Below are 13,174 nucleotides of genomic sequence, written 5' to 3'. Positions count from 1 at the left end.
TGGTTACCCAGTTACTGAGAATTGAGTTACAGGCCAAAAGAAAACGCAGGACCATAAACTGCTCAGGAATTTGAGAGTGAACGCTATTTAGATCTTATTTCGATACACACACTGTGTGGTTACATTTACTTCTGATGTACAATCAGGCAATGCCATCAGTTACTATCCGCGCATGCGCGCGTTGAATTACGCGAACAGATGAGATAATAATCGCTGATATGTCAAATATATCAAGCGGAACTTTCGTATACGATTCCACTGCCTGTTTGGCGCCTTTCTTGTATATGTTTAGAAACCTCACGAAAATGTTCGTTATAGGTGTGTGTATGAAATTGTTAATTTCGTGTGCAGACATGGATGAGCTATCGATCATTAAGGCGTACTGCATTAATGCCGGTTAATGGTCGATCAAGCATTCATCATGTTACTACTGTTTCAAGTACAGCTATGGCGCGGTATATTAAATCATGCTCAAAAATGACGCTCGTGTTTCCATTGACATCGCGCGATTTTCGAAATTAAAAGAATCGTATTAGCTGGGCTATTTCGTTACGAGTTATACTCGGAAGTTTAAATATGGCGGATAGCGGCTGAATTGTTTGCAGTGTGCAAATTACAATTTCGGCAAAATTGGTTGTGTTACTATCATGTACGAATATCCTACAGACAGTACAATTACGAGTTCATCGCAGGTAATAACGTATTTTCTGTGCATGCTTTATTTGAAATTACTGAGCAGGTCTTCGCATTTTATGCAGTGAATCATTAACAGTAATCCGCCCCTATAATAGCATAGCCCCTTCTTTGCTCCGCGTTGTCGGTGAAATACTGGATCGAGAAGATAGGCGAACAATGTTAATAATGACTGAACAGTTTTGAAATTTCCATTTTACGTTTCTAACACGTGAAAACAGATCCCGGCAGTTTATGACACGTAAATTCTCCAGAATATGAGGGTGTAGATTAAAAAATGTAGGCATTTTTATTACTCTGAATAGTTTAGGAAAAAATGACTTTAATATGTGTTATAATACTTGATTCGTAGGAATTTAAAGACGATTGCATTTGAATTATTTAAGTTGTTGCAGAAACTCTCGTGTCCTTACCCCATTTGAATATTGAAGTTCATGTTGATAACGGTTAATGTCTAAACTTAATTTAATTTTACAGATGTACGATTAAATTTCGAAAAGCAGACCACTAGCTATTTTCGTCAACAAACGCGACATTGTAGGGTCTGATTGGTGTTTCCTGTGCTTGTCCGGGCAGATTTTGTATGTCGTTGAATATATGTGCCCCGTGCCGGTTAATACAATAAAGTAAAAATAATAGGTAATTCTATCAGATATTGGTGTTTTCTTTTCGATTGTACGGAGTTAAAATGCGGGACTCACCACACAAAATATTTAATATACATGCGGTTTATTTATTTTTTCATGATTATAAGGCACTTGTAACAATAGAAAATTTGGGTATGTGTAGCAAATAGGATCTTTTAGCTTGAACAGCAAATAAATGAAGATAAACATCAAAACTTTTGAACGTATTTTGTGCTAAAATTATCAGTGGCCATTAAATATAAAAATTACCGAAGCCCACAATAGCTGTCTTGACATACAAAGATGTAAACAACACATGATAGTGCATTCACAGATTATGATGCATATAAATAATTTAAATGTATGATATAAACTTAGATAGTTGGAACATGTAATAAGCAAATAAATGTGTGACATGCCACTTATAGACAAATGTCCATGTATTCACTCACTGAATAAAAACAACAACAATGTAGATAAAACTGTAAAGATGTTTAAGGACTACATGGGGGCAATAGCTTTTATTTTCCCAGGGAGTGTATGAAAAACTTTGAACTGATGTGGAGCAGAAGTGCAGTTACAGTGTACCATGCTCATCCGCTACTTCCAGCTGTTGGCAGTTTGTTTCTGTCAGTTGCAACCAATTGGATGCTAACTAAAGTGAATAGGAAAATCTAAAGGTGCTTGCAGACTGACCTGTAGCAAAGCCTGAGGCCTATTTTTCACTGGAATGTGACAATGTCATTGGAAGCTGGCAAAACGTGATGAATGATGGGAAGCAAACATGAAGGATCATGTGTTGGCTGTCGGCAGCAAATCAGGATAAAAGATGCATATTGGCCTCCTTGCACTTTTCAATATGTAGTCGACATAAACATTAGGCTGTGCTACCAGTCAGTTGTTTACCACAGCCTTTATTTGGCTCACATTCTTTGGCTTGCCAACTCTTAACCAAATTGTCACTTCTCAAGCTAACCTAGAACTCGGGCTGCACTACAGAATAGTCTGTCACAACAACCAAGATATCAAGGTGGGGGTTAGAGGATCCAGTACCAATGTTCATTTTTAGTTTCCTGATTAGCTGATTTTTGTTCCATTAGGTTAGACTTTTATCACATGTCGAATTTTTGGCGAAATCAGAAATCAGACGTACAAGTAGGTTGTTGCAATAATGTATGCATATCTCGGGCTGTACTACACATCAATCAATTACAGCAATCATATTTTTGTGTTAAGATTTATTAGCTTCAACAACTCACAGCAAAATTATCGTATTCCAACCTAATTTCGGCCTTGGGCTTCACTACAGATTAGTCTGTCAGTACAAGTAGTTTTCTTCTAAGCCACAATGAAATTGTTACAGTCCAGCCTAACATAAGCCTCAGTCTGACAGGTTATCTACATTTCTTCCAGCTCTCCACAACAAAAACAAATCAATTTGCATATTCTGCCAGAAGAAAACATTAGATCTAGTGGGTCTTCTTAGCTACTTTGTGCTCTCACCCAATTGCGGATAACCAACAGAAACAAATTGCCAACATCAGCATGCAACAGAAGAGACAGATACACCGTAAGTGTACTGTAGCCCTATGTGGAATGGAACTTCCGGGCACATTACGATATTTGTACTCAAGTTTTTTGTCGAGTCTTGCGTTGTCGTTCTTCTGCAGATTTCTGTGGCTGACTGCTACATTTTTTTTAAAAAACAAAATAGTTTCATTTAAATGCATGGTAGTGGAAGTATTTAACTGCTGAGACAGCAGGTTATGAATCCATTATTTCGCTCCAATTATTGTAAGGGCCTTTTTTATACTTTAAATGTACTGCATGCTGCTGGAGAGTTTCCCCAGACTTTTAGCGTAAGTGTGATTAGATTAGATTAGTACTTGTTCCATAGATCATGAATACGACACTTCGTAATGATTTGGAATGTGTCAGGTTAATAAAAGGTGTCCATACAAGATATTACATTACACAAAATTTTACATGACACTCAATTTTCATATGCAGGAGTTGCCATTAAGAAATTCTTTTAATTTCCTTGTAAATGCTATATGGCTATCTGTCAGACTTTTGATGCTATTAGGTAAGTGACCAAAGACTTTTGTGGCAGCATAATTTACCCCCTTCTGAGCCAAAGTTAGATTTAACCTTGAGGAGTGAAGATCATCCTTTCTTCTAGTGTTGTAGCCATGTACACTGCTATTACTTTTGAACTCGTTCGGATTGTTAATAACAAATTTCATAAGTGAATATGTATATATTGTGAGGCTACAGTGAAGATCCCTAGCTCTTTAAATAAGTGTCTATGGGATGATCTTGGATGAGCTCCAGCAATTATTCTGATTACACGCTTTTGTGCAATGAACACTCTTTTAGTCAATGATGAGTTACCCACGAATATGATGCCATAGGAAAGCAGAGAATGAAAATAGGCTTGGTAAGCTAATTTACTCAGCTGTATATCACCAAAATTTGCAATGACCCTAATAGAATAAGTAGCTGAACTCAAAAGTTTCAGCAGATCCTCAGTGTGTTTTTTCCAGTTCAACCCCTCATCAATGCATACACCTAGAAATTTTGAATATTCTACCTTAGCTACCGATTTCTGATCGAAGTCTATATTTATTAATGGGGTCATTCCATTTACTGTGTGGAACTGTATATACTGAGTTCTGTCAAAGTTTAATGAGAGCCCATTTGCAGAGAACCACTTAATGATTTTCTGAAAAACATCGTTTACAATTTCACCAGTTAATTCTTGTCTGTCGGGTGTAATATTTATACTTGTATCATCGGCAAAAAGTACCAGCTTTGCATCTTCGTGAATACAGAATGGCAAGTCATTAATATATATTAAGAATAGCAGAGGACCCAACCGAACCTTGCAACACCCCATTCTTGATTGTTCCCCAGTCTGAGAAATCATCAGTTTTTTGCATATTATGTGAACTGTTTATTTCAACTTTCTGCACTCTTCCAGTTAGGTATGAGCACTCTCCCATTCATACCACAATACTTCAGCTTATCTTGAAGTATTCCATGATTTACAGAATCAAAAGACTTTGATAAATCACAAAAAATCCCAATGGGTGACTTCTGGTTACTCAGAGCATTTAATATTTCATTAGTGAAAGTGTATATAGCATTTTCCGTTGAAAAACCCTTCTGGAAACCAAACTGACATTTTGTTAAAACTTTATTTTTACAAAGGTGTGAAGCTACTCTTCAATACATTACTTTTTCAAGAATTTTGGATAAGGCAGTCAGAAGAGAGATTGGGCAGTAGTTGTTGACATCAGACGCATCCCCTTGGAATATAAACATAGTAAACACTCTTGACCAGAGAGTGAATTAAATTTCAGGAAGGAGAAATAAAAACTTGGAGGTTTGCCAATGTCACTGTAATTCTGTAAGAGACAGCAGGGAGTGGTTGAGTGAAATGGGTTGAGTCTTGAAAAAAGGTTATAATATGAACACCAACAAAAATAAAACAAGGGTAAGGTCAAATCACTGATAGTAGCCAAAATAGATGGAATATGAAAATTGCTCTATCTCTCGAAGCATTTCTGAAAAAGAGGAATTTGTTGTCAGCAGGTGTAAGTATAAGCGTTAGGAAATCTTTCCTGAAGGTATTTGTATGGACCTTAGCCTTGTACTGGGGAAATATGGAAGCGTCTGATCTCACCCGCCTGCTTTGACCCATGACGTCACAAATATAGCGGAAACGACCATAAACCACGATTCCAATATGGCGCATATAAAGTCATTACGTACACATTATGAGGACAAAAATACATCGAAAAACACACACACACACACACGTTCCACAAAAAGCCTAATGACACTAACGGGACAAGCGCGGGAAATAGGGGTTTTTTGGGTGGGGACAAACTAAATATAAACAAATTTAGATACCCACACCCATACAAAACGACACAAAACTGACATCACAAAACTCCCCAAATGCCACTAAACACAATATCATCTGGAATCGGACACTTCCCTTGACCTATATAGCTCAACAGCAGCTCCCAATCCCATAAATTAGGACCTAACACTCCCCTTGACCTATATAGCTCAAAAACATCTCCTGATACCAATACCAACATTCACAGCCACACATTGGGATCGAACACTTCTCTTTACCTGTTATACTTACGTCATCTCCACATACAGCCGTCCACGGTCCGAGACGGTGGAACTTTAAGTAGCCTCATTTCTTCACGACATACTGAACACTTCACGACTTCATCCAAAAATCCGAATAGTTGAAGAAATTTTATTAGAAACAACACACTGTCTCTCATCATCGCAGACAACTGAGAACTGTTGACCCTGTCAGTCATATCCATACCTACCAAAGACATAAAAAAAGCAATTTACCAAAATTCACACACGACGCCACACTCGCAAACTAAACCAAAAACATCACCTAACACACCACCAGAGAGCACCACCGATTGCATCAAAACAACACCTACAAACATGCCACTCTCACAAACTAAATTCTGCGCCGTCGTGATGTCACACACCACAACAGCCTTACGTCGCAGGTCAAAGCCGACGGCTGGGATCGGGAGTGAAACATGGACAGTTTTCAAACATGGTATTATAGAAGACCTCATCATCACATGGGTTGATTAAATAATTAATGAGGTGATACTGAATGAAATTGTAGAAAAAAAAGGAGTTGTTGCACAACATGGCAAAAACGAGGATCAGCTGATAGAGGTCAAATCCTGAGGCATCAATCAAGGAATCAATTTGGCGGGGGGGAGTCATAAACTGTTGAAGGAGACAGGATTGACTACAGTAAGCACTTTTCAAATGGATGTAGGCTGCCATAGTTATGCAGAGGTGGAGATGCTGGCACAAGCTACAGTAGTACAGGGAGCTTTATCAGACAAGTTTTCAGGATAAAGACCAATATAACAAGCACTGTTAACAGTGTCCATGTTGGTACATTACTTCAGGACATGTACCACATCGTGCTCTTTACTTAATTTACCTTTAACGTGGTCATTGTGTTTAGTTCGTGCTGCCAAGCACCGGGGAATTTTGTTTTTGGGCTACTGTGCATGACCATACTTAAGGGTCTCCATATGAGTTGAAATTTTGGAATTTTCAATTATTTATTTATTTATGCACTAATCTTAATCTACAGAATTTCCCCTTTCCAATCTTATATAATACATGTATATTATTGTCTTATTTTGGTTTACTGATTCATTTAAACAAAACAAGGTGGGCATGGCCATGTTCCAAGAATGTAGACAGTTGAAGAAGGAAAGATACGTCAATTACTGTGGTGTTGGGGATTGAAAAGGTTTCAAAGCAGCAGACGAAGAAAAGCCATATAGGGAAAATGTAACTACAACCAAACTGGAGTGCTTGACCATCCTGTTCACTCAGGTTGTGGCTTGTCAAATGACAGTGTGGTTTTCATACAGTCATACAAACAGTGTGCAGTGCCAGATTTGCACCTGGTGGCCAAAATTGGAAGTATTTTTTTCCACCATAAATTGGTTCCACATTTACATCTACATTTGTACTCTGAGAACCACCCATGAAGTGCATGGCAGAGGATACATCCCATTGTACCTATTATTGGGGTATCTTCCTGTTCCATTCACATATGAAGCGCAGGAAAAATAATTGAATGCCTCTGTGTGTGCTGTAATTATTCTAATCTTGTCCTCACTATCCATATGTCAGTGCATGCATGGAGGGTTGTAGTATATTCCTAGCATCATAGTTATAGCTGGTTCTTGAAACATTGTTAATAGACTTTCTTGTGATAGTTTAGATCTGTCTTCTAGAGTCTTCTAGTTAAGTTCCTTCAGTATCTTAGTGACATTCTCCCTGGGATCAAACAAACCTGTGACCATTTGTGCTGCCCATCTCTGTATACATTCAGTATCCCATCTTAGCCGTATTTGGTACAGGTGCCACACACATGAGCAGTACTCTAGAACTAGTTACAAGAGTGATTTGTAAACAATCTCCTTTGTAGATTGATTGCAATTCCTCAGTATCCTACCTGTAAACCGAAGTCTGCCACCAACTGCTTTACTTACGAAATGTGCTTATGTGATAATTTCATATCATTTCAAAGTGTTACTCCCTGATCTTTGTATAAGTTAGCTGATTTCAGCAGTGGCTCATTGATCTTCTGCTATGCAGCATACCTACCAAGTTTCACTGCCATACAATAATTACAGTCCACACTGGTCCATTGAGTAGCTGAACTTCAATTACAACCAGCTGGTACAATTTTGTGCCCTGAGAGAAAATGCTGTTTTTAATTTTTTTGTTTGTTTTTCCGTGACAAATTTAAGTCCAAACTGGCTCTTGTCCCATGATTAGGTATAGTTTGTCCGTTGTGCATAACAGATTGGTAGATGTATGGTAGGTGAACTCACTTGATGCAGCAAGAATACCCAGATTCTTAAATAGTTCTTTATATTGTGTCTGCCTACTCCTTTGGTTATTTTCTTGAGATGTATGGTAGATCACTTGATGCAGTAAGGATACCCAGATTCTTAAATAGTTCTTTACATTGAGCCTGCGTACTACTTTTTGTTATTTTCTTGCGGCCCTTTTCTGCAGTGTGAAAACAGTGACCTTGGTTTTGTGCCCTTGTTTGCCAGAAAAGAAATCTTAATATTTTGTTATCCTTTAGATTTAATATGCTGTTAAAGCATCTCTATGGGCTGTCTGTGCTGATTTTGTCCATATGAATCCATGCTGTGGTACAGATAATTTATTATTCTTCTCTGTAAATAATATCAATGTTTTACATAATTTCCTATAAAACCTTTGAAACTCTTGATGAAATGATGATCGGCCTATAGTTGTTCATGTTGTCTTACCTCCCTCCCTTTCTCCCCCCAACCCCATCTAGTACATGTAGATGACTTTGGATGTTTTCAATGACTCAGGAAAAGTATTCGATTGGAGTGAGAGGAGTCACAAGTATGTTAATGGTATTATTACAATATAGATACATTCCTTCAGAATTGTCACTTTAATATCACGAATTTCACGTAGATAATGGTTTATCAGTTCTTTTATAGCTTTCATGGCCTTGTCCCTAGAGACAAGATTAATAAACATCATCCTATAACATGTTACTGTTTATAATTTAGTAGCTGGAGCTTTAGCTTAAATGGTGACTTACCAAATCTTCCGCAATACCTGTAGAGAATTTGTTAAATAGGTTTGTCACTGCTATTGTTGTTGTTGTGGTCTTCAGTCCTGAGACTGGTTTGATGCAACCCTCCATGCTACTCTATCCTCTGCAAACTTCTTCATCTCCCAGTACCTACTGCAACCTACATCCTTCTGCATCTCCTTAGTGTATTCATCTCTTGGTCTCCCTCTGCGATTTTTACCCTCCACGCTGCCCTCCAATACTAAATTGGTGATCCCTTGATGCCTCAGAACAAGTCCTACCAACCGATCCCTTCTTCTCGTCAAGTTGTGCCACAAACTTCTCTTCTCCCCAATTCTATTCAATACTTCCTCATTAGTTATGTGATCTACCCATCTAATCTTCAGCATTCTTCTGTAGCACCACATTTCGAAAGCTTCTATTCTCTTCTTGTCCAAACTATTTATCGTCCATGTTTCACTTCCATACATGTCTACACTTTGTACAAATACTTTCTCCCCCTGCGGGTTCGGGGGTTAGAATAGGCCCGCGGTCTTCCTGCCTGTCGTAAGAGGCGACTAAAAGGAGTCTCACATGTTTCGGCCTTATGTGATGGTCCCCTCTCGGGTTTGACCTCCATCTTTCTAAATTATTCCGAAGAGCGAGCCAATTGGGGAAGGGCGCCTTACGTGGTGCACTGTATCCGTCGTGCATTGAGACCTTTAGCCGGCTTTTTCGTCGTTGCAATAGTGTTCCGCTCGTTTTCCATCTCTTGGGCGAGGATACGTCCCTGGATGCGATTCCTACGCTGCACTCTGCAGTGTTTCTTTTAACTGCGACGACGACCTTGGACAGTTTTGCACCTAAGATCCAGCACGGTAGCCAGTCCGTTGTGGTGGGGCCGCCATGTACCCTCTTGGTTGTAGCCCCCTGACAACACAGGGATCGCTCTACTGATGCCTGCGCCGTTAACTCCCCACGTATGCCAAGGAGTAGATGCCCGTCTCCCTGGGGCATCAGGACTCCCGGCAATGGACATCCTGCCAGGTGGCTATTGCTGCGGCTGGGTGGCGCCCGTGGGGAGGGCCCTTGGTCGGAGTAGGTGGCATCAGGGCGGATGACCCGCAATGAAGCGTGGTACATCATCTCTCGCTGGCGGCCAGCCGCCAGCAGTCTCTAAGCGTTCTCGGGCTCAATTTAATGCTGAAAAGTACAATCCGAAAACGTTCCCCTCTCTGGCCACGCCGTGGGAGGAGCGTAAGTCTCAGGATGGAGGTAATAGTTATTCGCCCCGATTCTTGGTTTGTACGAGAGCTGATGGGGAGTCTTTTCTCTCCACAAAGCCTCAGTTCTTCGTCGAGCATTTAGAGGACAAGTTTGGGGAGGTGGAGGGCTTGTCTAAAATGCGCTCTGGCTCAGTACTGCTACAAACGGCATCCTCCGCCCAGTCACGCAGGTTACTTGCTTGTGACAAGTTGGGGGATGTTAACGTTACTATTACTCCACATAAGAGCTTAAATATGGTCCAGGGTGTTATTTTCCATAGGGACCTCCTTTTGCAGTCTGATGACGAGCTGCGCGCCAACTTAGAACGTAGAGGTGTTCATTTCGTCCGGCGCGTTCATCGGGGTCCGAGGGACAATCAGGTTGCTACCGGTGCCTTCATCTTGGCCTTCGAGGGTGATACGTTACCGGAAAAGGTCAAGGTGATGGTCTACCGATGTGATGTCAAGCCCTATATCCCTCCCCCGATGCGGTGCTTCAAGTGCTGGAAGTTCGGCCATATGTCTTCCCGCTGCACTTCCAGCCTCACATGTCGAGGTTGCGGACGCCCATCTCATCCCGATACTCCATGTGCCCCGCCTCCCATCTGTGTCAACTGCGGGGAGCACCATTCACCTTGCTCGCCTGACTGCAAAGTCTTTCAGAAAGAGCGCAAAATTATGGAATATAAGACCCTGGACCGGCTGAGCTATACTGAGGCCAAAAGGAAATATGACAGACTCCATCCTGTGAGAATGACATCTTCTTATGCAGCTGCTACGACAACTGTGCTAGCCCCATCAGTTTCGAGACTTCCAGCCAGCTCGATAAGCAGTACGACTCCTCCTGCCCCCTTGCCTGTGGGGGGCTCTACCCAACCGGTTGCTCCTGCACCACCTACCTCAGGAGCAACCTCCTCCCACCCGTCGGGGACGTCCGTCCCCGCTTCTCAGCCGGAGAAGCGTCTACCTTCTTCGGCTACTCTCGCCCGTAAGAGTTCCCTTGGGACCCTCCCTTCCCAGGGTTCCACCAGCGGGAAGGATGACGGCCGCCAGTGGCATAAGTCCTCACCAGCGGCCGGGCGTAGGGCTTCACGATCCTCCTCTGTCCCGGAGGCTGAATCGGTGAAGCCTTCCCAGCCGGTGCAACCCAAGGTTCAGCGAGAGAAGTCCAAGAGAAAGACCTCTAAGGCCACAGAACTTGCGGTGGCGCCAACCCCACCGCACCTTTCGCGCTCTGCGTCTGAGGATGCAGTCGAGATTCTAGCGTCCGCTGAGGACCTTGATCTCGCTGGTCCCTCAGACGCCATGGATGCCTCTCGTACGGGTACTGAATCGGTGGCAGTGAGTGAACAAGCGGCGTAAATTGCCTTCCCAGTCCTTTCACGCCTTTCTCAGCCATGGACAATATCATCCTCCAGTGGAACTGCGGCGGTTTTTTCCACCATCTAGCTGAGCTCCAACAACTTATCAGCCGTCACCCTTTCTTCTGCATAGCTCTTCAGGAAACTTGGTTTCCAGCAATGCGAACCCCCGCCCTCCGTGGCTATCGGGGTTATTATAAGAACAGGGCAGCGTATGAAAGGGTGTCGGGTGGCGTCTGCCTCTATGTCCTTCACACTCTGCACAGCGAGTCTGTCCCTCTCCACACACCTTTAGAGGCTGTCGCTGTTCGGGTGTGGACGCCACAGGCTGTTACCGTCTGCAGTCTTTACCTTCCACCGGATGGTGATGTCTCGCAGCATGTCCTGGCTGCGCTGATAGCCCAATTGCCGCCACCTTTCTTGCTATTGGGCGACTTCAACGCCCATAACCCTCTGTGGGGTGGGTCAGTGGCAACAGGTCGAGGCGCCATCGTTGAACATTTATTGTCGCAGCTCGATCTCTCGATTTTAAATGATGGTGCCTTCACACACTTCAGTGTGGCGCATGGCACATACTCCGCCATTGACCTTTCAATATGTAGCCCTAGCCTCTTACCGTCTCTCCAATGGAGTGTGCATGACGACCTGTGTGGTAGTGACCACTTTCCGATCTTTCTGTCACTACCACAGCGTCACTCTTCTGGGCGCCCTAGCAGATGGGCTATGAATAAGGCTGACTGGGACTTGTTCTCCTCCACTGCCGCTATTGAGCCTCTCTCTAGTGATGACATTGATGCGGTGGTTCAATCGGTCACCACCGGCATCGTTACTGCCGCCGAATCTGCCATTCCCCGTTCTTCTGGGTCCCCTCGGCGGAAGGCTGTGCCTTGGTGGTCGCCTGAGATCGCTGAAGCGATTAAAGATCGCCGGCGGGCGCTCCAGCGTCACAAGCGACATCCCTCCTTAGACCACCTTATCGCCTTCAAACGGCTGCGTGCGCGGGCCCGCCTCCTTATCCGCCAAGGCAAGAAGGAGTGCTGGGAGCGGTATGTATCCACCATTGGCCTCCATGTCACTCCTTCGCAGGTCTGGGCCAAGATTCGACGCGTCTACGGCTATCGGATCCCTGCCAGCGTCCCTGCGCTCTCACTGAATGGAGCAGTTTGTACTGACTCCGACGTCATTGCAAACCGCTTAGCAGAGCATTTTGCTATGAGTTCCGCTTCTGCGAATTACCCCCAGGCCTTCCGCTCCATTAAAGAGCGGATGGAACGTCGGAGCCTTTCTTTTCGCACCGACGCTTCTGAACCCTACAACGCTCCATTCAGTGAGTGGGAATTTCAGAGTGCCCTTGCCGCTTGCCCTGATACCGCTCCCGGGCCAGATCGCATCCACTGTCAGATGCTGAAACACCTTTCAGTGGACTGCAAGCGACGCCTCCTTGACCTTTACAACCGTCTCTGGGTCGAGGGCGAGTTTCCGTCGCAATGGCGGGAAAGTATTGTCATCCCCATTTTGAAACCTGGAAAGAACCCTCTGGAGGTGGACAGCTACCGTCCCATTAGTCTCACCAACGTTCTTTGCAAGTTGCTTGAACGGATGGTGAGCCGGCGCTTAAATTGGGTACTGGAGTCTCGGGGCCTTCTGGCTCCGTCTCAGGGTGGGTTCCGGAAAGGCCGCTCCGCCGCCGACAATCTGGTGAGCCTGGAGTCGGCCATCCGTACTGCCTTTGCCCGCCGTCAGCACCTGGTCGCTGTCTTTTACGACATGCGGAAGGCGTACGATACGACATGGCGTCATCACATCCTTTCTACGCTTCATGGATGGGGTCTTCGGGGCCCTCTGCCGATCTTTATCCGCAATTTCCTGTCGTATCGTACCTTCCGCGTGCAAGTCGCAGCCTCCTATAGTTCCACCCACGTCCAGGAGAACGGTGTGCCACAGGGTTCTGTTTTAAGTGTCTGCCTGTTTTTAATAGCCATTAACGGGCTCGCTGCGGCCGTGGGAAATTCTGTCTCTGCTTCCCTGTATGCTGACGACTTCTGCCTTTATTACAGCTCTACTGGCATTGCA

The 13,174-nt window shown here is 43.6% G+C and overlaps 1 protein-coding gene across 1 annotated transcript in view; it reads left to right on the top strand.

Moving 5' to 3' along the window:
• Positions 1-464: 464 nt before the first annotated feature.
• Positions 465-13,174, top strand: part of LOC126108230 (zinc finger protein 664-like) — a 176,632-nt gene continuing 163,922 nt past the window's right edge. Inside the window, exon 1 of the mRNA XM_049913461.1 lies at positions 465-692. Within this exon, the coding sequence (XP_049769418.1) occupies positions 648-692 (45 nt within the window). The 5' untranslated portion in view covers positions 465-647. The remainder of the gene's footprint in view (positions 693-13,174) is intronic.

This window comes from Schistocerca cancellata, chromosome 11 (assembly GCF_023864275.1).
Source record: "Schistocerca cancellata isolate TAMUIC-IGC-003103 chromosome 11, iqSchCanc2.1, whole genome shotgun sequence".
NCBI classification, from domain to species: domain Eukaryota; kingdom Metazoa; phylum Arthropoda; class Insecta; order Orthoptera; family Acrididae; genus Schistocerca; species Schistocerca cancellata.
This window is presented reverse-complemented; position numbering and strand designations above follow the sequence as displayed.